The sequence below is a fragment of the Zootoca vivipara genome, chromosome 6 (genome assembly GCF_963506605.1).
Source record: "Zootoca vivipara chromosome 6, rZooViv1.1, whole genome shotgun sequence".
Taxonomy (NCBI): domain Eukaryota; kingdom Metazoa; phylum Chordata; class Lepidosauria; order Squamata; family Lacertidae; genus Zootoca; species Zootoca vivipara.
In genome coordinates, this window is record NC_083281.1 from 28,450,625 (window position 1) to 28,474,806 (window position 24,182).

General features: G+C 50.0%; 1 protein-coding gene across 2 annotated transcripts in view; it reads left to right on the forward strand.

The window, feature by feature from the left end:
• Positions 1–11,466: 11,466 nt before the first annotated feature.
• The window catches only part of APLP1 (amyloid beta precursor like protein 1), a gene marked incomplete at its 3' end in the record, with an annotated part of 47,584 nt that continues 34,868 nt past the window's right edge, over positions 11,467–24,182 (forward strand). Inside the window, 3 exon segments of one of the 2 annotated variants that reach the window (XM_060275705.1) lie at positions 11,467–11,894; positions 19,173–19,340; positions 22,505–22,634. In XM_060275705.1, coding sequence (XP_060131688.1) covers positions 11,793–11,894; positions 19,173–19,340; positions 22,505–22,634 — 400 coding nt within the window. 2 annotated transcript variants of the gene reach the window in all.

A 24,182-nucleotide genomic window follows, 5' to 3' on the forward strand; every position in this document is an offset into this window, starting at 1 on the left:
ACACACACACACACACACACACACACACACACCCCACAGTGCGCGAAAGAGATTTGCTTGCTACACCAAACCCTTCCTGTTTCAGCATTTCTTTTCCCACTTCAGCGGTATTTCACAGGTTTTCCGCTGTGGCCATGCTGCTTTTGAAACCAGATGGGTGGGCGGGTATCTCACCGTCTGTGTCGGGGCAAGAAATGACTGTGTGTGTGAAATCCGTGAAGGTCTCTACTTCTCGTGTTACATCAGCCACATGCTTGCGTTGTTTAAAGAGCATCGTCATTCTTATCCTCACTATCTTTTAAATTGTCTGCTAAAAGTAGCGTTCCTCTTTGCTGCTGGTATACAACTTGCAGGTAATGGCAGCCTTACCCCACCTCCCCACACAGACAAAAATGTGTGGGGCTGTGGCAGGGAGTATGAGATAGTTTCGGTAAAACAGCATCACAAATGGGTGTCGTGGAAGATATCGCTACCAAGAGGTACTAGCATTGATGGTTGTGTTCCTCACTGTAGTACCCTTATGAATACAGTTGTTGGGGAGAGAGTTGTTCTGCTGAGGTCCTGCTTGCAGGCTTCTGTTATTGATGATGATGATGATGATGATGATGATGATGATGATGATGATGATATTTACTTGCACTTCAGGTTAAATGATCCTTGAGGTCCCTTCCAACTCTACAATTCTATGATTCCATGTATGTACACACAATGGTGAGCAGGTAGGTAGCCGTGTTGGTCTGGATCGAAGTAAAATAAAAAAAATTCCTTCAGTAGCACCTTAAAGACCAACTAAGTTTTTATTTTGGTATGAGCTTTCGTGTGCATGCACACTTCTTCAGATACAGTGAAATGGAAGTTTCCAGGCACTTATGTAGAGAAGGGGTGGGGAGGGGTGGGGATGGGGAGGGGGGATCACTCAGAAGGGTGGTGGAAATGGGTGATTGCCTGAATGATAGCTGTTGATGACCGCAAACGACTGCAAATGGTTTTGCATGAAAAAGCAAGGGTTGAGATGGCTGAAGATCGCTTATCATGTATAATGAGATAAGAATCCGATATCTCTGTTCAAACCAGGTCCCTCCATGGTTTTGAGCTTGGTGATAAGTTGCAATTCAGCAACTTCTCCATGGAGGGACCTGGTTTGAACAGAGATATCGGATTCTTATCTCATTATACATGATAAGCGATCTTCAGCCATCTCCACCCTTGCTTTTTCATGCAAAACCATTTGCAGTCGTTTGCGGTCATCAACAGCTATCATTCAGGCAATCACCCATTTCCACCACCCTTCTGAGTGATCCCCCCTCCCCATCCCCACCCCTCCCCACCCCTTCTCTACATAAGTGCCTGGAAACTTCCATTTCACTGTATCTGAAGAAGTGTGCATGCACACGAAAGCTCATACCAAAATAAAAACTTAGTTGGTCTTTAAGGTGCTACTGAAGGAATTTTTTTTATTTTACAATGGTGAGCACATGAGGTTCCCAACTGTCCAGAAAAATAGCAGCCCGGCTTTTCCTTTGTCATTTAACAGCAGCTTGAAGTACAGAAATAAGCAAGAGCATTCCACAACCCGGAGATAACAAGCGATATCACTTGCTAATTCGTGGTACATAATCATTATTTGTTTTTGTTGCCAGTCTTCTTAACCTTGTGCCAGCTGGGTGCTTTGTCCCTTCAAGGTTAGAAGAGGGCAGCTCCTTGCCCCAAGGAGCCTACCATCTAACATTGCACAAAGGGGAAAAGGAAAGTACCAAAAGCAGAGTAAACAGAAAAGCAATAGGAGATTATTTCCATTACATGAGCTTAAACAAGCTGAGTTACAGTAAGGTATGGAAACTAGGAGGCTTGTCTATTGTTCCTTTTGTAATGCGAGGAAGTACTGTAGCTCAGTAGCAGAGCATCTGCTTTGCATGCAGAAGGCTCAAGCCAAAGCAGCTTTGTGTAGGGCTGGGAAGGAAGGGCTCCTGATCTGAAATCCTGGAGAGCAGCTGCCAGTCAGTGTCGACAATACTGAGCTAGATGGACCAATGGTCTGAGTCAGGAATATAGAAAGCTGACTACTGTATTTTGTTGTTGAAGTTCATATCCTACCCTTTCAACTCCCAAGAGTTCTCAGGAGGGAAAAAATTAAATGAATAAAAACCAAAAGCACACAATAATAAAAACACGCAAAACTGAAGCAGCACCAAAAGCCAATCGAAATTTGTGAACAGCAGCGTTACCCCCATTTAAAAAATGCAGGCCACAAAAGCTGCAGCTTGAAGGCACAGCTACACAGACCAGTTGCGCAAGTTGCCCACTCTGCAGCCATGTGTTTGAGATGCTATGAGGCGTGATATAATCCTAAATCTTAGGCAAGTCAGCTTCCCTCCACCAGCTGGTTTTGACTGCCTAGTAAAAAACACAAGCCCCCCAACCAAGACAGACCCATTCTGTAAGCTTATAGGAAGCAGAATTAGCTCTACACAATCTATGCAAGTTACCAAAAAATACACATTTTTTATTATAGCATTGCATTAATCAAATGTTATTGATTTATTTGACCACTTGCTGTTAGATACTGCATGTGCAAATGCACAGGCAGGACTTTTTCGCATGACCAGCAGTCACAGCACATAGCTGGGGCAAATAAGTTTCCAACACTTGCTGTGTGCTTTTGGCAAGCGCAGTTGCTCTGTGTTACTCTTAAGCACAGGAGCGCTCATGTACCGTAGCTCTTTTTAGAAAGTAGAAAACACCAGCTAAACTACCTCCCTGCCTGAGATGCACATAACCACTCTTCCCATTTTGAGGGCCCTCTATTTTTATTCCTATGATTAACACTTTTTAAATTAAAAAAAAGTGGTATGTTCTCCCCAGCACCACCAAGTTGCCAGCGTTCTCCACACAAGGGTGCCTCTGCAGAGTTGCAACTGATGGATCTTTCCCCATCATGCCCCACAACAAGGAAAACTTCACCTTATTTTTATTTCTTATGTGGCGGGGAGGGGGAGAGGGGTGTTGTTGCTGTTGTTGTTAAGGCACCGGGTTCCTGCCAGAAAAGAAGCTGGCAAACTTGTACTCCGATCTTCTTTGATTCCTCTCCCCTCCATTATAAACAGGGGACAGGATATTGCTCGCTCTACTCCCACGGGCACAAATGTCGTGCAGAGAGAAAAGTGCAGCATTTATCATCTGCTCTTCCACAACAGCTGGCAGACGAGGCGACTTCACTCATCCTGCTGGGGGTGTGTCATGCAGTATCGAGCCATCATCAGTAGAGGGCTGCCAGTAGTGTGTCTAGAGTGGCAAGAAGGGCCCACAGGCAGCCTGGGAAGGAGGTCAGCAGGTTGATGTGACCTTCAGCAGTCCCAGCATGTGTCCTCCGAGGGCTGGTATGCAAATGGCCCAGCCAAATTCTGCTGTAAGCAATGAGACGCCATGGAAGTGTGTCATATAGATGGTTATCTCATGCATGTTCCAGGAAGCCAATGGATTGTGCCCAGCCTGCTTCTCGAAGGATCTAATGAAAAGCCCAATTGTTCCTCAAGTGCTCTTCTTACTTGATGACCTCACACTCACCCAAGCCTGTGTTTCATAACCATGAAGCTCTTAGTGCAGGCGCTGGGGTGAACCTTCCTCAGCCTGAGGGCCACATTTCCTCGTGGGCAAGATTCCAGGGGCCGCATACCCTCCAACGTTTTCTCCAATGAAAATAGGGAAATCCTATTCCATTATTATTATTATTATTATTATTATTATTATTATTATTATTATTATACCTCACTCATTTGACTGGGTTGTTCCAGCCACTCTGTACGGCTTCCAACATATATAAAAACATAAGAAAACATGAAGCATTAAAAAACTTCCCTATACAGGGCTGCCTTCAAATGGCTCAGGGGTTAGATAACTCCATACCCTCCAACATTTATCCGATGAAAATAGGGACTTCCTAATGCAAGGCAGGACATTCTGAAATCAAATCAGGAACTGAGATGGCTGAAGGAGTGTCTCCACCCCCATCGTTCAGCCCGGACACCGAGGTCCAGCTCTGATGGTTCTGGCGGTTCCCGCACTGTGAGAAGTGAGGTTACAGGGAACCAGGCAGAGGGCCTTCTAAGTACTGGCACGCGCCCTGTGGAACACCCTCCCATCAGATGTCACAGAAATAAACAACTACCTGACTTTTAGAAAACATCTGAGGGCAGCCCTGTTTAGGGGACGTTTTAATGTTTGATGTTTTATCATGTTTTTAATATTCTGTAGGGAGGCACCCAGAGTGGCTGGGGAGACCTGGCCAGATGGGTGGGATATAAGTAATAAATTATTATTATTATTATTATTATTATTATTATTATTATTATTATTATTATTCTGGGAATCCAGGACTGTCCCTGGAAAATAGAGACACTTTGAGGGTCTGCATCCCAGTGGTAGATAAGGTCAGTGGCAAAACATGGCTGGTAGATGTGCCACTAAGCTACTTCCTAACTACACAAGATTCAGATGTTCTTAGAACTCTGCCCCTCCCCACAAAACCACCTCAAGCCTGAAGGAGGGTGCAAACCAGGGCAGATCTGGTGTGGCCTAGAGAACATGGCCTGGAGAGAGTCCTGAGGGTAGAGAGGGCCTTGTTGGGTTGTTTTGAGCCCCCAGGGCAGAGGTTCCCTACCACTGCTATAGTGTTGTAAAGGGTGTTTCTCCAGCCGCCGCCGCCGCCGCCTCCTCCCAGTTCCTTTAAACCGCAACTTGATCTGCAGGTGTTTGGTCCACCCGGGACAAATGGTGCCTCAGATTAGAAGCATTTTTGGCCCACCCCACATGAATACTGTCACGCCATCTCCGGAGGAGGAAAAAACTTAAACGCGATGCAGAGTTCCCAAAAAATAGACCAGAGGCAATTGTATTTCATCCAGCAGAGCTTTAGTGCCACTGAAGGCAAATGAGCATAATGGTCACAACTCTGATACATTCAGGATTGGCACTGTCCATAAAAAATCCAGTTGCAGTACTTACAATACTTATAATAAGACTTAAACTTATATAGCATACAGAACACCACACTAGAACCAAGAGACAGAAAGAGAAAAGTAAGTGAGACCCAGGCTCCTCCTGGTCTTACTATTATAGTCAGCACGACCTTGACAGAAAGATAACAGAACCCGTTTAAACCAGCTGTACTCAGCTTCCCAGAAGAAATAACCCAAACAAGAACCTTTTGCCTGTTTCTTTCACAAAGAAAGAAAACTTTCCACAACCCTCTTTAACTAAGCAGAACAGGAAAGATCTCTACACATCAGATCAATACTTTCTGTACTATGAAATGCAAACTGACAAATACATAGGGTGGCATTCAAGTAAGTTATATGCCAAGTAGACCCACTGAAATTAATAAGCAGGGCTAAATTGGTTCTGTTCTTTTCCATGGGGCAGCTTGTGAGCAAAACATGGTTGACACCATGCTTTTAAGAATGGCATTTATAGCCCATTTCACAACTTCATGGCACCATTTATTCCCCTGCATTGCATATATAAGGTGGTAAATTTGCATGTGTGAATCTACGATCATTCAGGTGTGGATGACTTGTCCAAAAGGACACTGATATTGTCGATTTTTTAGCAAATTTAGAAAAAGGCACACCCAGAAAGGAATGCCAATGTGATGTTGACTGCACAAGTTGGTCTCACCAGCTTTACAAGCAAAGATGAACCGTGTTTGGGCCAATCTCCGGAGGGCACCAGGTTGGCAAAGGATGCTATATTTGTTTCAGCTGCTGAATAGATAGTTGAGTAGAGAGGGCCAAAGCAGTGTTGCCAGCTCACAAGGTGGAAAGCTCAGTTGTGCCAATGGGGCAGCAACTTCTCATCCTCTCCCTGAATGTGTCATCTCCACCCCCCTGCTGTAAAAAGCAAGAATCTCTGGAATGGGGTGGAGATGACAGGAGATAGGGAAGAAAGGTCAGCTTCTCTGCCCAGTGCCGTTTCAGGAAATTTAAAGGTACAGGGTAGAGCTCCAGGTTGCGACCCGAAATCATGCATGTGACCAGCAAATTTAATAGGTTTTGGCCCTTCCTAGCTAAACCCTGCTTCCTGCATGTAGAAACACTCCAAAAGGACAGCCTATTTCAGAAGAGGAAGGAAGGCTTTTCATATTCAGTAGTGAACTTTCCTTCATTCAAGGTTTTGGATAGCCACCCTTCAGCTGTGATTCCTGCATTGCAGGGAGTTGGACTTTTGCAGCCTCTTCCAACTCTACAACCTCCACCAGCCCCCAAACCAGGTGATCTGTCCTGCTTCACTGCTCAACACCTGCTTGATAATGTGCCTGCATTGGGGTGTGTGGACATGCAAACACACACACACACATGGGATGTGAGGATTTTTCCTTGATGCCGATGAAAAACCCACAAGGGCAATCTGTGGCTCCTGTGCTGAACACAGGGTCATCCTTGCCGGGTGAGAGCAACAAGCTGTGATTTAGCAAACCATCCAGCCTCACCCTGCGAGTCATGGAAGGCAAGAGAGAGGGGGGGGTCCTCTTCCTTCTCTCAGCTGCCTTACGGTAATTGCATTTGCTGCACTAGCATGCTAGCTGGTTGCCATTGGCTGCAGCAGTCTCCTGGCCCTCGCTGCAGCTCTCCATAATGTGTTCTGCTTAACACTGCCGGGCATCATAACAAGAGTGGAGAGCAGCTGGGTCCCTGCTCTGCGAATGTTTGTTCACAGAGTGTGTCAGTGTCACAAGGCAGAGATGAGGTGATGCGATGTGGTTGTAACTGAATGCCAGAGGGCACTTTTCCTCCCTAAAAGAATTACGTCTTGATTTGGGGACATGGAGGACTTCTGCTTCCTCATCCTTCCTGTGTCGGCTTCTCATCCCGGTTCGCCATCAAGGGAGCAAGAGGATTCCCAGTTTTACAGACGTCAGTGAAAAGCCGAGTTTTTTAACTAGGGATGCACAAATCCTGACAGATCAGAATGGGCAAAAGATCACTATTGTGCTCACGGTCCTGTTTGCAGGATTCTCATAGGCATCTGGCTGGCCGCTGTGAGAATGGGATGCTGGCCTTGACAGGCCAATGGGTCAGATCCTGATGTTTTTACAAGAGTAGCTATGCTTTGCATTTCACTCCAAGTGCATCTCAGGAGACAATAGTATAAAGTGTGACTTTTGGAGATGCTACAGAAATGCACACGACAAAAGGCATTCAAAAGTAGGTGTTTAAATATGAACTTGTGTGCATCCCCCCCCCTTTTTTTTTTTTTAAAAAAAGGGCCGATTAGCATAGAAACAGGACAGAACGGGTATGGAACAAACACAGGCAAGAGTGGCTCCGACAGGAAGTTTTCCAGTATGAAGCACCAGAGGAGGGGAAGGAAGGAAGCTCTACCAGACTCATCCTCAGCCCAATAATGCCATGTTTACTGGACCAAGATGTAGGGCTGGGTAGATTTTCAAAGCATGGAGAGAAAAGAGATCCAGCACCTGCAGATCAAGCAGCTGTTAAGAGGCAGTGGCCACAATGGTCAGTCAAACGAAACCGGCCATTCTTCGTTCATTTGACCTCTCTCATTACTCAAAAATAAACAGCGGCTAAATGTGCAAAGGGCTTCTTTTTAAAAGGCAGCACTGCAGGGCGGGTGGGAAACACCTACCTGAGACAGCCAGAGACAGCTGGTACGTCTCGCTCACTTACGCAGGTTGCCACACGAGGCTGCCCTGAGCAAGGGACCAACATCCCTAAGTGGCCGACTTAGCACCAGAAAAAGCTCCCACATGAGGGGTCTATGGAGCACGGTGACACCATTTTCAAACCCAGGGGCCATATTCCCTGCAGGGCAACCTTTTGGGAGCTAGATGCCAAGCAGTGGGCAAGGCCAGAAGGGAAAGTGAGCGAACTGAATGTGATGTTCTCTTTCATGCAGCAGGCTACTTGTCGTCAGGAGCAGAAGCAGGTGAAAGTTTGCGCACCCACTCATATACCACCTCTCTAGCATTATCAGTGTTCAAGGGCACATTCCAGGGAGGCAAAAGCACTCCTTGGAAAATTCAAAGTGGCTTACAGGGAGCTTCTCTTAACCAGCTGCTGACCAAGTCCCCATCTCTTAATGGACAAGAGAGCAACATGCGCCCTTTCCACGTTTCCCAGGCTGAATTTGTTGTCTAATTTACCCCTATGGCTGCCATGTGCCACCTTCCATGTGGATTGTCTTTTTCAGAGAGATGCCACACACTGGCCTGACCAACATCATCATCAAGCTATTTACTGCAACTGCAAGTCACTTGCCACAAGTTCAAACCCCAATGAGCATATATGTGAAACTATGGGTCCCCGTCCCCGTCCCCCCAACATGCATCACTTTGCTCCTGTTTACACTGAATTGCATTTGCCATGTTACCATTCTCTCAGTTTGGAGAGAGAATTTTGGATCGTTTCTAGAGCTCTTCACAATCTCTTTGTGTCAAAGGTCAAAGGATTTGCTTACAGAGGCCACCTTTCCCCCTTGGCGGGTCTCAAATGGGTGAGTTTAATGTCACTCAGAAGCACAGAACTTGCTTTGCATGTAAGTCTTGGGACCCATCACCAATTCCATGGCATCTCCATGACTTAAAAGATCTCTGGTACCAAGTGATGAGAAAAAACTCTGCCCCGAGACCCTGGAGGGCTGTTTCTAGTCAGAGCAGTCAGTGTTGGGCTACTAGATGCACCAAGGATCTGAAAGGTTTAACAACGTACACAGCAAACAGAAATTTACTAGTGAAGTCCAGATGATGGGGAATGTCTACCTCTACCTGCTCTGAACTCATCTGAGTGACAGGAGTCTCTCAATTCAAAGGAGAACAGAAGAGAAAAGGCTCTTGGGCAGGGGTGTCAAACTCAAATTCATCGGGGGCCGCATCAGCAGTTTGGTCACCCTCAAAGGGCCGGTTGTATCTGTAGGACTATGTGTCCACTCTTTATTATCATAAATTATTGTCACTGCATTCAATTATTACTGTTTTTTTGTAATAATGTAAGTAATAACTAGCTCTGAAAGCAGAAACATAGTCAGAATAATGGCAAGTAGATATTCAAATGTACAAATATTGTACAATTTATTGAAAAATGATTTTTGGTAACTGCACTGGGTGGTGGAGGCTCGCTAGGGTTTCATGCAGGACCTTTGCAGAGCTACTAGTACCTGGAGATGCTGGGGTCCTTCTGCATGCAGGACAGATGTTCTGCCAGTGAGCCACCACCCTTCACCAAGGGACTGGCTGAGGTTGACTCACTGAAGCTGCTCTCCTGGTTCCAGGGTTTAAGGGCCAGAAGTATAAAGCAGCATCCTATGTTTCTGAGGAGAGGGAGAGGGAGGGGAGGGGAGGAAGGAAGGAAGGAAGGAAAGAGGGAGTGGGAGGGAGAGAGGAAGGAAGGAAAGAGGGGAGAGAAAGAAGAGTAGGAAATAAGGAAGGGAATAAAGAAGGGAAGAAAAAGAAATAGGGAGAGAAGACGGAAAGGGAGAAAGAAGGAAGGAAGTAGAGGGAAAGAAAGAATAAGAATAAGAATGAGGGAGAGGAAGAAAGTTGGGAAGGACGGAAGGAAGGAAGAAAGGAAGGAAGTAAGGAAGAAAGAAAGAAAGAAAAGAGGGAGCAGGAGGGAGAGAGGAAGAGTAGGAAAGAAGGAATAAAGAAGGAAAGAAAAAGAGGGAGAAAAGACAGAGATGAAGAAGGAAGGAAGGAGAGGGAAAGAAAGAAAGGGAAGGGAGGGTTGCCGCCTTGATTCAGCGCCAGAAAAGAGCGCGAAGGGACCCAGGGGCAAAAAGCATTTCCCGTGCAGCGTGAGGCAGCGGGTGTCCGTTTTAGGAGAAGTGCGTAAAGCCTCAGAGTTACACTTCGTGAGGCTGAGCCGCTGCTGAGCTCACGTTCATGAGGCTGAGCCGCGGCAGGAGGAGGAGGTGAGGCAAGAGGAGGAGGAGGCAGCGGCTTGCCGGGTCGGTGCCAGGCAGCGCCGTGCGGAGAGTCCCGAGCCTCTGGGACGCAGCAGTGCTCTGTAGCACTTTTAATCCTCCTCCTCCTCCATGCGGCGCTGCTGGGTGCTTTGTCTGTGCTTCAGCAGCAGCAGCCGTTTCCAGGCGCCGAGCCGTGGCAGGAGGAGGAGGATTCAAAGTGCTACAGAGCACTGCTGTGTCGTAGAGGCTCGGGACTCTCCGTGCGGCACTGCCGGGCACCGACCCGGCAAGCTGCCTCCTCCTTCTCCTGCTGTGGCTCGGGGCACTCTACGCAGCGCTGCTCCGGCCGCCCTTCTACCCCCCCGGCCCCAGCTGTTTGTCGGCACAGCGCTTCAGCAGCAAGGTCCCACTGCTGGGTCCCGCTGGCTGGGGCGCTCGGCAGGCCACATGACGAGGTCTGGCGGGCCGGATTTGGCCCCCGGGCCTTGTGTTTGACACCCGTGCTCTTGGGGATGTTCAGAAGCTGTGAATAATCAGTGTTGGGATTGGTGAAGGAAGATCATGCACCCCACTGTCCCTGCAACACCCCCCCCATAGCAATGTAGCTCACTGGCACCCCTTGGGCCAGTAATGCTCTCTCTGCCTAACCTACCTCACAGGCTTGCGAGGATAAAATGCAGAAGGGAGAGAACTGTGTGCTTCTCCTGGAGTTATTTGGAAGAAAGGTGTGATATAAATGCAAAAACAAGGTTTTTTTTGGATGTCTGAAAAGGGCTGGGGGGCACTAGTTAGGCATTCATGTGAACTCACCGAGGGAGCAGTTGCCTCCTGCCCCTTTGACTGCTATGAACAAACTGTATGGGGGGGGGCAAGACCCCCACCAGGTCTCCAAGCAGGAAGGAAGCAAAGTTCCACATTGTCATCAAAAGCTGGGGCATGGGACCATTAAGTCCAGAGTCTAAAACTACCTAAGCGCATCACTAAGGGACTTTCGGACATCACCCAAAGGCTCATCAAGAAGAGCTCTCCTCCCCCAGCACCGTCTAATTAACAGCCCCATCCTACTGGGAAATAAATCCCATTGAAATGAATGCGCCTTGCTCCCGGGTAAGTGGTGTCTCTGAACTGCAGCCTAAAGTGCGACGGCCCAGGAAGGGCGAGCAGCTCCCCTAAGCATGGACAGAGTACCATTCCCTTTTACCAGATACCCCCTCCATGGTCGCCGCAGGCCCCTCCCTCGCCTCTCTCTGCAATCCCGTCGTCTGTCCTCCAGGCACCTCGGATCCAAAAGGCGGGGGGCGTTTTCCGGCTGGGGAGAAGAGCGCACGGCGATCAGGTTCGACGGCGGGGACGGGACACCCCAGCCTCCGCCCACACTCTCTTGCTTGGAAAAGGGGCAGCCGCGAATGCTCCCCGCCCACCTCCTCCGTCTGCAAGCGGCCCGCGAGCCCCGCCTCCAGGCTGCTGCGACTCTGGCTCCGCCCTGCTGGGCGCTACGTCGCAGCTATTGTGGCTGCAGGCAGAGCGGCAGGAGGGGCCAAGGAGGAGGGGCCAGAGAGAAGCGCTGCAGCCGCAGCAGCAGCGGGGAAAGAGGAGGAGCAGGCGGTGGCAGCAGCAGCAGCGGGGCCAGCTCCTCCTGTCACAGCCCAGCTGGGAACCGACGGCGCAGCAACAGCCGCAGCAGCAGCAGCAGCAGCGCTTGAACTGGTGCAAGCGCGCGCAGGGAGGCGACCCCCAAGCCCTAGGATCTCCCCCAGCGCCGCCACCCATCCCAGGTTCTTCCTTGCCCGCGCCGCAAGAAGGAGGCGGGAAGCTCCCGGACGCCGCAGGAGAAGCGGCCGCAGCGTCGGCTGAAAGGGAGAGCGAGCGAGCGAGCCATGGCTGGGGCGGCGGGATGCGCCGTCGCTGCGCGCTGCTTGCTGGCGCCGTTGCTCTTGCTGGCTTCTTGCCTGGGGCCCGGAGGCGCAGCCAACACCCAGGTGAGCCCGCCGAGAGGTTGGTTGGGTGAGTGGGTGGGGCAGGGAGGAGGGAGGGAGGGAGGGAGGGAGAGTCTCCTGGGCGGCTGCTGCGCCCGGGGAGCTTGCGGGGGCTTTCTTTTGCCCACCCTCGACGAGGTGTCTCTTTGGAGCGCAGGAGGAGGGGACTGCCGGGCGAGGATGGCGCGCTCAAGGTGTCCGGGGCGGGCTGCCCAAGGTCACTGGCACAAGGGAGAGACCCCTTGATCCCCTCGGATCTCCTCCCGGTTAAGAGGCTAAGGAAGGAGGCGCTTATCGGGAAACCTGCGCCTGGAGGGCGGGCGGGAACGCAGGCGGACTGGGTGGCTGGTACGGAGAGTAGCGGCTGGAGGAGGCGACGTCGTAGGTGATGGCCAGACGAGGGACTGGGCAGGGAGGGAGGAAGCCCAGCAGCCGCCGCCCCCTCTGCCTTTGCAGGAGAAGCTGGCATCTGTTTTGCTGTTTGCTCGCCCTGCCCAGATTCCATCTGGAGATAGGAGGCCTGGGGGGGATCGATACCCACCCACTTCATCTGCTTGGGAGACGGGGTGTCCCCAAAGCGAGAAGAGAGGCCGGTGTGGCGTGGCGCTCTCCCCCTCCTCCCTGAGACCTCTTCTGGACCCCAGACGTCTCACCTTTTGCCTCCGGAGTGGGAAAGAGACATTTGGTGGCTGGGCTGCAGGGCCCCCTTGTTTCAAAGCCAGTGGGGCATTTTTTAAGGGGCCTTTGGGCTCTTTTGGGGTGTGTGGCTCTTCTCTCCGGATTGACACTCCTCTGTGTTTTGTTTTGCTTGCCTGCGAGCAGGGCTGCATACGGACCTTACATTTAAACATAACCATGGGAATTGTAGTTTCCCCAGTCCAGATCTACAGTTCTAAGCCTCCCTTACCAACTACGGTTCCCAGGATTCTTCTGGTGCGAGGAGTGGGAGAAATGTGCTTTGAATGTATGGTGTGCATGCAGCCCAAATCCCACTGGATTGGCGGGGGAGGGGGGGACACGGGACACATTCATCCAGGTGAACTTCACAGCCCCTCAGCCCCATGGCTTGGAAGCCAGGGAATCAGCCTATTAGCTGAACCATCTAGCACAGCAATGAGGGTTAAGCAGATGGTGGCCTTCCTGAGCTCAGGGAAAGTACCAAAAGATAAGGTACTTGTTTTGAAATGATAGGATGGGGCCTGCAGAGGAGAGTCTGTCTGTCTCTCCTATGCACAGCAGAGAGAGAGGCTGGTGGGCCAAGCCATGCCTGGTGATTATTGCAGTCCTCCATCTGGGCTGTCAACCTGCCATCTTCTGTGGAGCGCAGGACGGTCTCCCTCCTCCTCCTCCACTCGCAACGTCAAGCCTAGACTGTGCCATATCTTCCCTATCAAGAATTGGCATTGCTCAAGCATCTGCTGAGGGCCCCCTCCCCTGTTGGGCCCCCTGGACCTACTGCAGTGGGGGGAGGTAGGGAGGATGCTTAGGCCTAGGGCCTTTCAAAACATAGAGTCAGCATTGCCCCCACCATTTCTACTCAAATTAAATCTGGACCCCCCTTAAAAGAAAACAACAACCAGAAGCTCAAATTGCAGTTACTCCATGTCAGATCTCAAATGTTTGGTCTCAAATGTTGCCCACTCTGCTGCCTTTCTCCTCCCAGGCCAAAGATGCAGGCCTGCTCTTCATCCTTCCTGGCTCTCTTTAGGACCTTGTTGTAACCCTTTGATGGAAGGCTGCAGGTGTTTCTGACTCAAAGCCCCCCCCAGTCCTACCTCCCACCCTTAGCTCACTGAGATAAGATGCAGAAGCAACTTCCTGGTGTTGCACCATTCTTGGTCCTCTTGGTAGCACTAGACCCCCGTCCAAAGCCTTGGTTTGGATGCAAATTCCTCGTGGTGCATGTGTTGGAGCGGTGAAGGGGGTGGGGAAGACTTTGCTCACTACTCCTTTCTTGCTTTGCTCTGTGGGGAAAAATGGCTTTTGGCCATGGGTTGGCACATTGCGCCGGAGAAGCACCATCTGCGTTTGCCATGGTGGTGAGGTTGTCAGTGCTGAAGAGCCTAGCTGGCAGAAGAAACCCAATTGGCCATACTTGCTTGTACCCTATCAGATCTCAGGATCCTCCCTCTCTCTGAGAACAGGTGAATAATGGCAATAGAGCCATCACGTGCTGCTTCTTGGTGGGAGGTATGCGATAATAATTATTCCTTTCCAAAAGGATCTCGGTCAGCGCTAAGATCCTGTGTTCTCAATACAGAACTTGGCTCCTTTCTGAACAGAAAGCAAGAACGCCCATGGGAACTGTGGTTCTTCGGGTGTTCTTGGGGGAACCTAAGCAGCCTAATGAGACTTTAGCTTCCTCTGTCAACATAGAAGGTGGAGTATTGGGGAGGGGAAAGCATGAAGAGAGGATGGAATGGAGTGGAGTGCCTTGAAGTAGGCATGGCTAGCTGGCTTGAGCCCTGAACAGGAGCACTTCCCACTGTAACACTTTTCTGCAAGCCCTACCTGTTGGCTAAATAGAGCACCTCTCTGAGAAGGTCCTCTGCTGGATCAGATTTAACACATCATCTTGCCCAGCTTCCTTTTATCTCAGTGGCGAGACACATGTCTAGGAAGTCCACATGCAGGACATGAGTGCAACAGCGCTCTTCCCACTTGTCCTTCCCCAGCAAGGTGTTGGGGGTGGTACACCTCTGGAAGTCATGCCAGAAATGTGAAGGCCCAGGAAAGAAAGTAGGAAAATTAAGGAAAAACCTGCTCCCCAGATTCCCCCCCAAAAAACCCACACACCCTGTTCTTCCCCACCAAAAAAAGGAGGGAGAAAACCCAGATTCCCCCCCCCAGTTATTTTCCAGACCTTCACATCTCTAGGTAGGGCATCTTCCAGTAGAGAAGCTCCTGGACAAGCCAAAGGCCATGTCTTGTGGTCTCATGCCCAACTTATAACTGTCCAAGGCAGCGAACTAGTTATGGTTGGAGGCAGAACACTGGTCTAGATGGAGCCATGGTCTCTGTGTTCCAGCAAGACGATTCTATTATCTCTACAGTTAGGAAGAAGACTGGATGGGTCTGACACCCTTTGCCCTCCCATCAGCAGGGGTGGAACCCAAAGCGTTCTGCTTCGCAAGGCCCAGGTCACATCTCCCTTAGGTGTCCCCTGTTTCTACTTCACGGCAGCTGGGAGACTTGTGACGAGCTGTTCTTTGTTTTCCTTGAGAGAAGAGAACTGTCTGCAGCTCAGGCAATTTGTGGCTTGCTTGAAGTGGGACAGCAGTGGTAAAAGCCCACAGAGGAATTCCTGTTGTAAATGCAGTTGAGTTGCCATTGTTCCTAAATCTGAACATAGCGTGCGGTATTAGAAATGAAAGCTATTTCTAGTCTTCTGCTTGTCCCTTCTGCATGCACGACAATCTACCAATAGGGCTAGAAGGACTCATCTCCTCCTGGTCGCAATGGGGCTTGGGGCCGGATAATCACAGAGAAGGCTCCATTCCCTTCATGAAGTTTCTGTTAGGCCCTAAAACCAAAACGTGCCATGTAGAAGCCCTCCTGCTAACAACCATTCACCTTTTTTGGAGTGGTGTGTTTTGAGAGTGTGGTGCCAAGCAAGGGTTGGTGGGTGGGTGAACTTGCCACCCTCCTCCACTGGACAAGGGAACAGGGTCCTTGCACAAGCCTGCATTTCTGCTCAAAGCAGAGACTTGCAAAATCCATCGTCTTTGCATGGCAAGGTTCCCCATAAATTTCGGGCGCTTCCTGAGGTGCCTTCTGCTCCACAGGCCAGCAGGAGCAAAACGGAGCCTCCATTCTTCCACCTCTCGCCCCTGCCGCTTCTCGCTTGGCTCCTGGCCTGCTCTTCCTCCATCTCACACAGCTAGCTGGTGCTGTGATGCTCTGAGCAGCCTGAATCGGCTCAGGGGGATGGGATGCAGGGCGAGTTGTAAGAGAGAAAACATAAGCCTTTCCATCTCCCTTCCTTTTTACGCCCCCCCCCCCGCAGTTCTGCCTCTCTTAGGCTGCATTCCTCTTTTAACCCTGCATAGTTTCCTCCTGCAACATAAAGTTGGGGAGAGCCAGCAGATTGCTGCCACTGTAGCTTTTTTTTCTGCAGGGTCCCTAACACACACACACACACACCCCGCAGTGAAAAAGATCCTGTGTTGTTGGGGGGGGGGAAAGCAGGTGGATGCTTCCTCTCCTCTCTATCTCATCTCGCTAAGTGCTTGTGGGGGGGAGCAGGAGGGGGGATTAGCGCTGCACTTATTAATCCCGGTGCCAATTAACCACTTCCGTGCCGCTCTGGCTTCCACTTCCCAGCTACCTCTTTGTCGTCGTTCACCTGTCATTGATGCCGCTGTGTGTATGCGCGCAGCCCCCCCCCCCCGATTCTTGGTCAGGGTGCTGATTGGGGGGGTGATGACTCAGGCATCTCCTTTTTCTGCACGCCCCCCTTTTTGTTTTTGATGCCTAACCCCACTCCACCCTGGCCTGCAGGGAGGTCAGCCTGCAACCAAATTGCAGCAGCTGCTTAATCGCTCAGAGCAGCAGCTTAGCCACGGGATCCAACTTAATCCAGGCCTCACTTCTCCATTGTCCTCCCCCTTGCACACACGCACACACACACATACAGAGTTGCCTGTTCTATTCCTCCTCTTCCCCCCCCTTTCTCCACCAGCTTGGAGGGAAAATACAGGCCCCGTATGTACCTGGCGTGTGTTCCTGGTTGCACTGTCCACCCCCACCCCCCATCTCTTGGGGAGATTGCAGAGCAGGTCTTCCTAATCTCCCTCCCTTGCCTCAAGCTGTCACCTTTTCCCTCCTCCCCAAAAGCAGGAAAACTGAGATCCTTAGTTCAATCCAGGCAGAGCGGAGACTGCAGGGGAAGTGGGAGTGGCAGGGAAGTCTTTTTGCAGCTCCACCGCTGGTTCTCCTAGCCGGAACCAAAGCCATCTTTGCTTTCCCCCCATCTCCTCCCCCCCCCAAGCACCACAGGTCCCCCACACTCTTAGTCCCCCTGCAGCTCCTCTTTACACTTGTCCCTCAAGTGTTGTGTTTGCTCTTGCTACACCCACGCTTAAAACAAACTCTGTGTGTCTGTAGTCCTTTCTCAGCCTGGCCCCCATCCTTGGCCCGGAGCCAGGACTGCTTGCAATTTGTCTCTCCAGATTTGGACTTCCGATGGGTTGTATCTTATGCTAGTCCTACCCGGAGTAGACCTATTGAAATGAACGGGCATGGCCGACTTCACTGTGTATTTCAACTACAGTACATATGAATTTTGCAAGCAATTTTGTGCTTGGAAACTGCCTAGAAGCCATTTTGGAATGTAAGCAATATGTAAGTTAATAAATCGTAATATCAAGCACCCATTCATTTCAGTGGGACTACTCTGGGTACGACTTAGCTGGCTACATCCTTCTGATTCCTTCCAGACCTGTTATTGCTTTGGCCTTAGCTAGGAAAGTGGGAAGAGATTCCGTTCAGTTTGCAATTACCAAATGTTTTATTAATTAAATGCCCCCTTTTAGTTTGGTTGTTTTGCTTTTAAATTAAAAATGGACTTGCACAACTTATAAATTCTGTGGTGGGTGTAAAATAGCTATGTTTGAAGGGTGAGTCTAGGATGCCTAGCAAACACACTAATGTGTTGGCTTTCTGCATGGAGACAATTTTTTTGACACAGAGGTGGTTTTGGAAATAAATGAATTCCCTGTTGTGAATGTTGGTGTTTTGTGGAAGGTTGTGCCACATTTCTGCCTGGGTGTTGTGAATTGGCTCTGTTCGGGAAATGTTGGGGAAATGCTGAACTGTTTTAGGTCAAGGGTGAGGAACCTGTGGCTAGGAATCGGGGGGGAGAGTTCAGTTCGGTTTGTGTTTTAATTCTCGCTTTCCGAGGCAGCACAAAAACTGAAATGCAACCATGCTGAGATAGCTCAGTCAGTAGAGCTTGAGACTCTTAATCTCAGGGTTGTGAGTTTGAGCCCCACGTTGGGCAAAAGATTTCTGCATTGCAAGGGATTGAACTAGATGACCCTCACGGTCCCTTCCAACTCTACAATTCTAGGATTCTATCCCTCGAAATTCACACGTCTCTCTGAATTTTGCAATGCACCTCTCCATCCATGCAATATGTACAAAAATGCATATATGAGAGTAGAAATATACTATGCCAGCAGAAGTAACATAAACAATCTGTTTTGCTTGCAAACATGAATTAGGCAGAATTGCATAAAACACATATATATATTAGGAGGAATCAGCACAAAAATGTTGACAATTTTCATGAGGACCTTTCATATTTGCGAACTGATGTGAAAATGTGGAGAACTGAGTGTAAGATTAGAAAAAAGAGCAGGGGGGGAGTGAAATTAATAGACCCATCTATCCTTGGTTTACAGTTGCTTGTTTAGCTGGGGCCTTGTCTCTCCCTTTCTAGTGCCGCCTTCTGACTTGCTACCTTGGACACTGTGTTGAATAAGGCCTTGTTTGTGCCTTTGGTCCAGCCGGGTGAAGTTATGAAAACAGCGTTGTTGTCACTGAACTAGGCACACTGGTGCTGCAGTGGCCCTCAGAGGCCTGGGCCCCTTAGTGGAAGTGGAGAGGGGGAGGCAGGGGACAGAGGAGAATGATAAGGTGGGGGAGCCTCTGCTTGCCTTGCACCTTGTGTCTGAAGCGGCACTGTGAGAAACACTGACTGAGATGGGAGGGAGGGAGGGAGGAATCTGAGGGAAGGGGGGTAGCATTTGGACAGAGATGGATGGCAGCATAGCGAGATTCTAGATGAAGGAATAGAGAAAAGGAGTGGAAGGAAGGTGAGCTGGGAGCGGTGGGGGGCGGTGAGGAGGAGGTGGTGCTGATGCCTGGTGGGAGTGGGCCCAAGATGAGAAACTGCTGAGGGAGGGGCTGGTGATGCAGTATTAATTTCCATCTGGGAGCTGGTCTCCATGGCAACAGAGAAGATCTGGCAACTCCATGGGGAGCGGTTGCCACAGCAACAACATCCCCACGGTTGCTGAGGAGGAGAAGACGGAGAGAGACGGAGAGATGGTGCAAACAAAGATGGGGGGGAGGGAAACAGCAAAAGGGCAGGTAGATGCGAAGATGCGAGGCTTCGTTGGGGGGTCATAGGTGTGATGTGGCCGGGGAACACCCTTCCCTGGTAGCTCTGGGAGGTGCCCTGCCAGGAGGAGACTGTTCAACGTGATCCAAACGTGTGTCTGGTGTTTTGCAGAACGTGCCCGTCTTATCATCCTCTCTTCCCTTTGTGTGTTGCAGGGGATGGGGGCAGCCCTTGGGCCGGCACTCGGGACTCCCCAAGTGGCCATGTTCTGTGGGAAGCTGGTCCTGCATCTCAATGTACAGACAGGGCGCTGGGAGCCTGACGCCTTCGGCACCAACACCTGCTTCCACACCAGTGAGGAGATCCGGAGCTACTGCCAGGAGGTATCAAGCGCTTGCCTGCTCCTCTTCCACGCCCAGTGCTTCCTCGAACCCTCCTTCTCCTTTTTGCCTTGCCCCATCTCCACCTTCCAATTCTGCTTCAATTCACCCTGAACCATATGCTTAACCCTGCACAGGAGTCTACACACACACACACACACACACCACACCATTGTGAATCTAACCTTGGCTGTCCCTGTCTTTGTCATCCACAGCGTTTCCCAAACGTGGGTCTCCAGCTGTTTTTGGACTACAACTCCCACCATCCCTAGGTAGCAGGACAAATGGTCAGGGATGATCAGAACTGTAGTTCAAAAACAGCTGGCGAACCAAGTTTGGGGAGCACTGGTCTACCAGCTCAATCCATTGAAGGCCATTTATATTCTGTAACTGGGTCCAGAGAAATAACCCAAGGCTATTTGATGTGGTTAGGAACTTGCCTTATATCTGCTGAGATTTTTCGTCCAGCTAACTTAGTAGCAGCTATCCAGGGTTTCAGGCAGACAAATTTCCCATCGCCTGCTAAGTCATAAATGTACACAAAAAACCACACACATGCACCAGGAATAGATTCATCAGTGAAACCAAACAGGTCAGTTACCTGGCTGTCCAGCTACCTGGGCATTCCATGTATACAATGCTAAACTTATTGGATGGCCTATAGACCTATTGAGCAAGAAAATAATAAATGAGCTCACTTCTAGAATGTTGTCCTTTTGCCCCCTGCCATTCCCTATATGCTGAGGTGTCTGGGGACATGAGCGCTGAAAGTTATGTTTGCTGGTATCTTTTATGTGCTGCTATCTTTGCATCCCACTTTTCCTCCAAGAGGCTCAAGGTGGCGTGCACAATTTCCCCCCTCCCTCCCTTGGTCTCTGGCCCAAGCTCTCCCAGTGAGATGAGTGGGGATTTGAACCCCAGTTGTCCAGGTTCTGCACCTCAACCTCGGCCCTCCAGATGTTTTTGGCCTACAACTCCCATGATCCCTAGCTAGCAGGACCAGTGGTCAGGGGTGATGGGAATTGTAGTCTCAAAACGTCTGGAGGGCCGAGGTTGAGGAAGCCTGTTCTACACCAATGAAACCACACAAATGCTGGTTGTTGGCCTCAGTGGGGTATATAAGGACTGTCAGAGGTCCCCACTCCATCTCAAAATGCGTTGATAGACAGCCCCTCAAGTACACAAGCATCCAGAAGCATTGGCACCAGACTTTCTGTTTGTCTGTCTCTCACGCACCAAGCTGTGTGCCCTCCTGCTTTGCTTAGGACTTCTCTCTCCCATGCTGAAACAGATGCATTTGGCAGGGCCACTATCAAATACAAGTGTCCCCCTCTTTGTGAATGTTATTGGCAGTGCCACTCCCCCCACCCACCCAAGACAAGCATCTGCACCACTGGTGCATCAGGAAAGTCCAACTACCTGCCATAATAAGGGAGCATCATCCCTCCCTCCCACTACCCCCAGTTAATCCAGATCGTAATAAGCACTCGGTTTGTAGAGAACGCACAGGACGCCTGCAGGCTCTCAGTATGGACTTGGGCATTCCCAGCCCTACCTGCGTTCTGCGTGCAAGGCAGACACTCTACCACTGAGCTATGACCCTTCCTCAAAGTTTAAGCTCTCTCAGCTGCCATGAAATCATCAGCTGGCCCTAGCCCAGCCACCGCCTCTCAGCATTCCTGTCTGCAGTATGGGGATAATAACACCACATCTGCATTTATGCTCAAGTATTCAAAGCGCCTGATGTATGCCGTTGTGTTGTAATAAACGGACCATCAAGTGACGATTTAAGTCAAAGGGCTCAGCCAAATTAGCCCAGTCAAATGATATAAGGGGAAAGCAAACAGAAAAGGTCCTCCATAGCCATCCTTGCCCTGGAAGAAACACTGAAGCTCTATGCCTTTCCCTAGGGTGGTCCTACAGCAAAGAAGAGGAGGCAGATTTCAGAGTACCTTTGAGGGTGCCAAAGTGTTTGCAGAGGGGAGAGAGAGATGGTCCACAGGGCTCTATCTAGTCTCCAGCACAACTGTTGTTCAAACAAACCAGAGTTGTGTAATGCCACGGCGGCGGATTTCCTACCTGCAGTTAACAAAAAGTCCTCTGTGCAGATCACAAATAATAGTTAAACTCACGAATCTACCAGGAGCCATGTGTTTAATACAAGTAATTTTAAAAAATTAAAATAGAATATAATATATATACCACAGAAATACCAGCAAGAGAAACAGCAATAGCATAAAGAACTGTTTTTAAAAGTTCTAAAACTGGAGAGAGAGAAACTGGGGAAATATAAAGGTCTTCGCTTGGTGCTGACAAGAGCACAATGCAGTGAACAAGTGAGGAAGGCATTCTCTAGTCAGGAGCCACCACTGAAAAGTCACTGTCTCTTTTGGCCACTGGTCTTGCCGCATTTAGCAGGAATATCCAGAAAATGGCTTCTGAAAATGTTTTTAGGGTCCCGGCAGGTATATACGAGACACATTGGCAGAAGGATGCCATTTTCCACCTCAGGCACCAAAGTTTATCGTGAGCTGGCCGTTCCTTCAGGTTCACCCTGCTCTTGTTTGGGAAATGGGATTTTTCTTCTTTGAGCTTGCAACCCACCCACCCGCTCCTGTGCCTTGAACATGGAATCTGAGCCCAGAGTACGTTCTGAAGGAGCTCTGATCTCCAGACTTTGGTGGCAACCAGACAGGAGGCTGCTGAGACAAGGGGAGAAGGACAGATTGGGGAGGACAGATTGACACCCTCTCCCCTTCATTGTACAAAAACCTGCCAGAGAAGACTTGGAGTTGAAGCTGGCTTCAACACCGCCAACAGGACAGCATCCTCTACCCCACCTGAAGGCATCAGGCTAGCTTACGGGGTTCAGAACAGGCCACCTAGCATGCAAAGATGGCCCTCCCAACACCTCACTATTGCTCCCTGCCCTATAGCACCTACCTCTTGAGGCATCTGCCTCCCTCTGCCTCATAGTAGGGCCACCACTGTACTTAGGAACTCCAGGAATGCCACTCTAAGGCACTTCTTCAGAGGGAGGGGGAGGAAATGTATGCATTTGCCATTGTTCTTTGATGCATCGTAAGGATCAAAAGCTCTTGTGTCCCCTCTCCCTGTCTCCCATTCCCTGCTGTGATCTGTGTGCCTCTTCTATGCACCACCCGCAGGTGTATCCTGAGTTGCAGATCACCAATGCCGTGGAAGGCACCCAGCCCGTCACGATCGACAACTGGTGCAAGAAGGGGAGACCCAAATGCAAAGGCCACCAGCACATCGTGGTGCCCTATCAGTGTCTGGGTAAGTGCCTGATGAGGAACAGCCACAGGGAGTTGGCACGAGAGTTGTGCTTGCCGTATTTAGTGTAGACCAGGGCTGGAGAAGCTGTGGCTTTCCAAGTGTGGTTGGACCTCACTTCCCATCATCCCTTACTATTGGCTAAACTGACAGGGGCTGATGGGAGCTGATCAGCTAGGAGAACACCAGAGGTTCCCCATTCCTGGTCTAGACCAGGCAGGTCATTGTCTCTCTGCTTGTAAAGCAAGTGCTTTCCTACTGAGCTGCTGTTGTTATTGTTATTATTATTATTATTATTATTATTATTATTATTATTATTATTATTATTATTATTTTGCACCCCACCCATCTGACTGGGTTACCCCAGACACTCTGGGCGGCTTCCAGCATATCCAAAAAACATAACCAAACATCAATCATTAAAAACAGGACTGCCTTCAGGTGTCTGTCTTCAAAAGATTGTCTAGTTATTTATCTCCTTGACTTTTGATGGGAGGGCGTTCCACCGGGTGGACACCACCACCGAGAAAGCCCTCTTCCTGGTTCCTTGTAACCTCACTTCTTGCAGTGAGGAAACTGTCAGAAGGCCCTCGGAGCTGAACCCCAGTATTCAGGCTAAACGATGGGGTTGGAGACGCTCCTTCAGGTAAACAGGGCCTATGTCCCAGTACATTTCTGAGCACAACTCAGTGCTACCGTGTTTCCCCCTTTTTAAGACACCGTCTTATAACTTTTTTTCCTCAAAAAAACACAGGGTGGCTTACTTTCGGTGGGATGTCTTATTTTTTTTTAATTACTGGTACGGTTTTTACGGCTCAGGGCGCTGGCTCAGGGCGCTGCTGTGCTCTCTTGAGTGCTCAGCACTGCAGCAGCCACTGGTTCCGGGCGGCGGGGCAGCAGGCGTCCTTGGCCAGGCCAGGCGGAGGCCACTGGCTCAGGCGCTCCCCCCGCCGCTGCAGGGTGCTCCAAGCTCCTTGGCTGGGCCAGGCAAGGAAGAAGCAGTGAGCCCAGCGATGGTGGCAAGCGGAGCACAGGGATGCAGCCAGGAAGGCGGGAGCGCGATCAGCTGTTAAGCAGAGCTCTTGGCCGCATGGAGTGACTCTGTGAGTGGAGGTGCCTGTGGGGGTTGGTTTCCATGGCGCGGAAGTATGGCTTATTTTGGGGGTATGTCTTATATTTCTCAAATGCTTAAAAACCCTGCCATGGCTTACTTTATGACTATGTATTAAAAAGGGGGAAACAGGGTAGTGCTGACCTTTAAAGCCCTAAAGGTGAGCACTAGCACTTTGTGCTCAGAAATGTACTGGGAAATAGAAGGAGCAAGCGCCAGTGTGTTGCAATGCTAAGGGCAACCTTCCCCAACCTGGTGCCCTCCATTTAGCATTAGCCATGCTAGCTGGGGCTGATGATAAATTTGTATGGACCAGCTGTAAGCTGCATAACTATGAGAAGCTTCCTATCTTGGAAGTTGGCTTATAGAAGATTCAGAGTATTTGTCCATCATAGAATCATAGTTGCAAGGGATCACGAGGGCCATCCAGTCCAACCCCT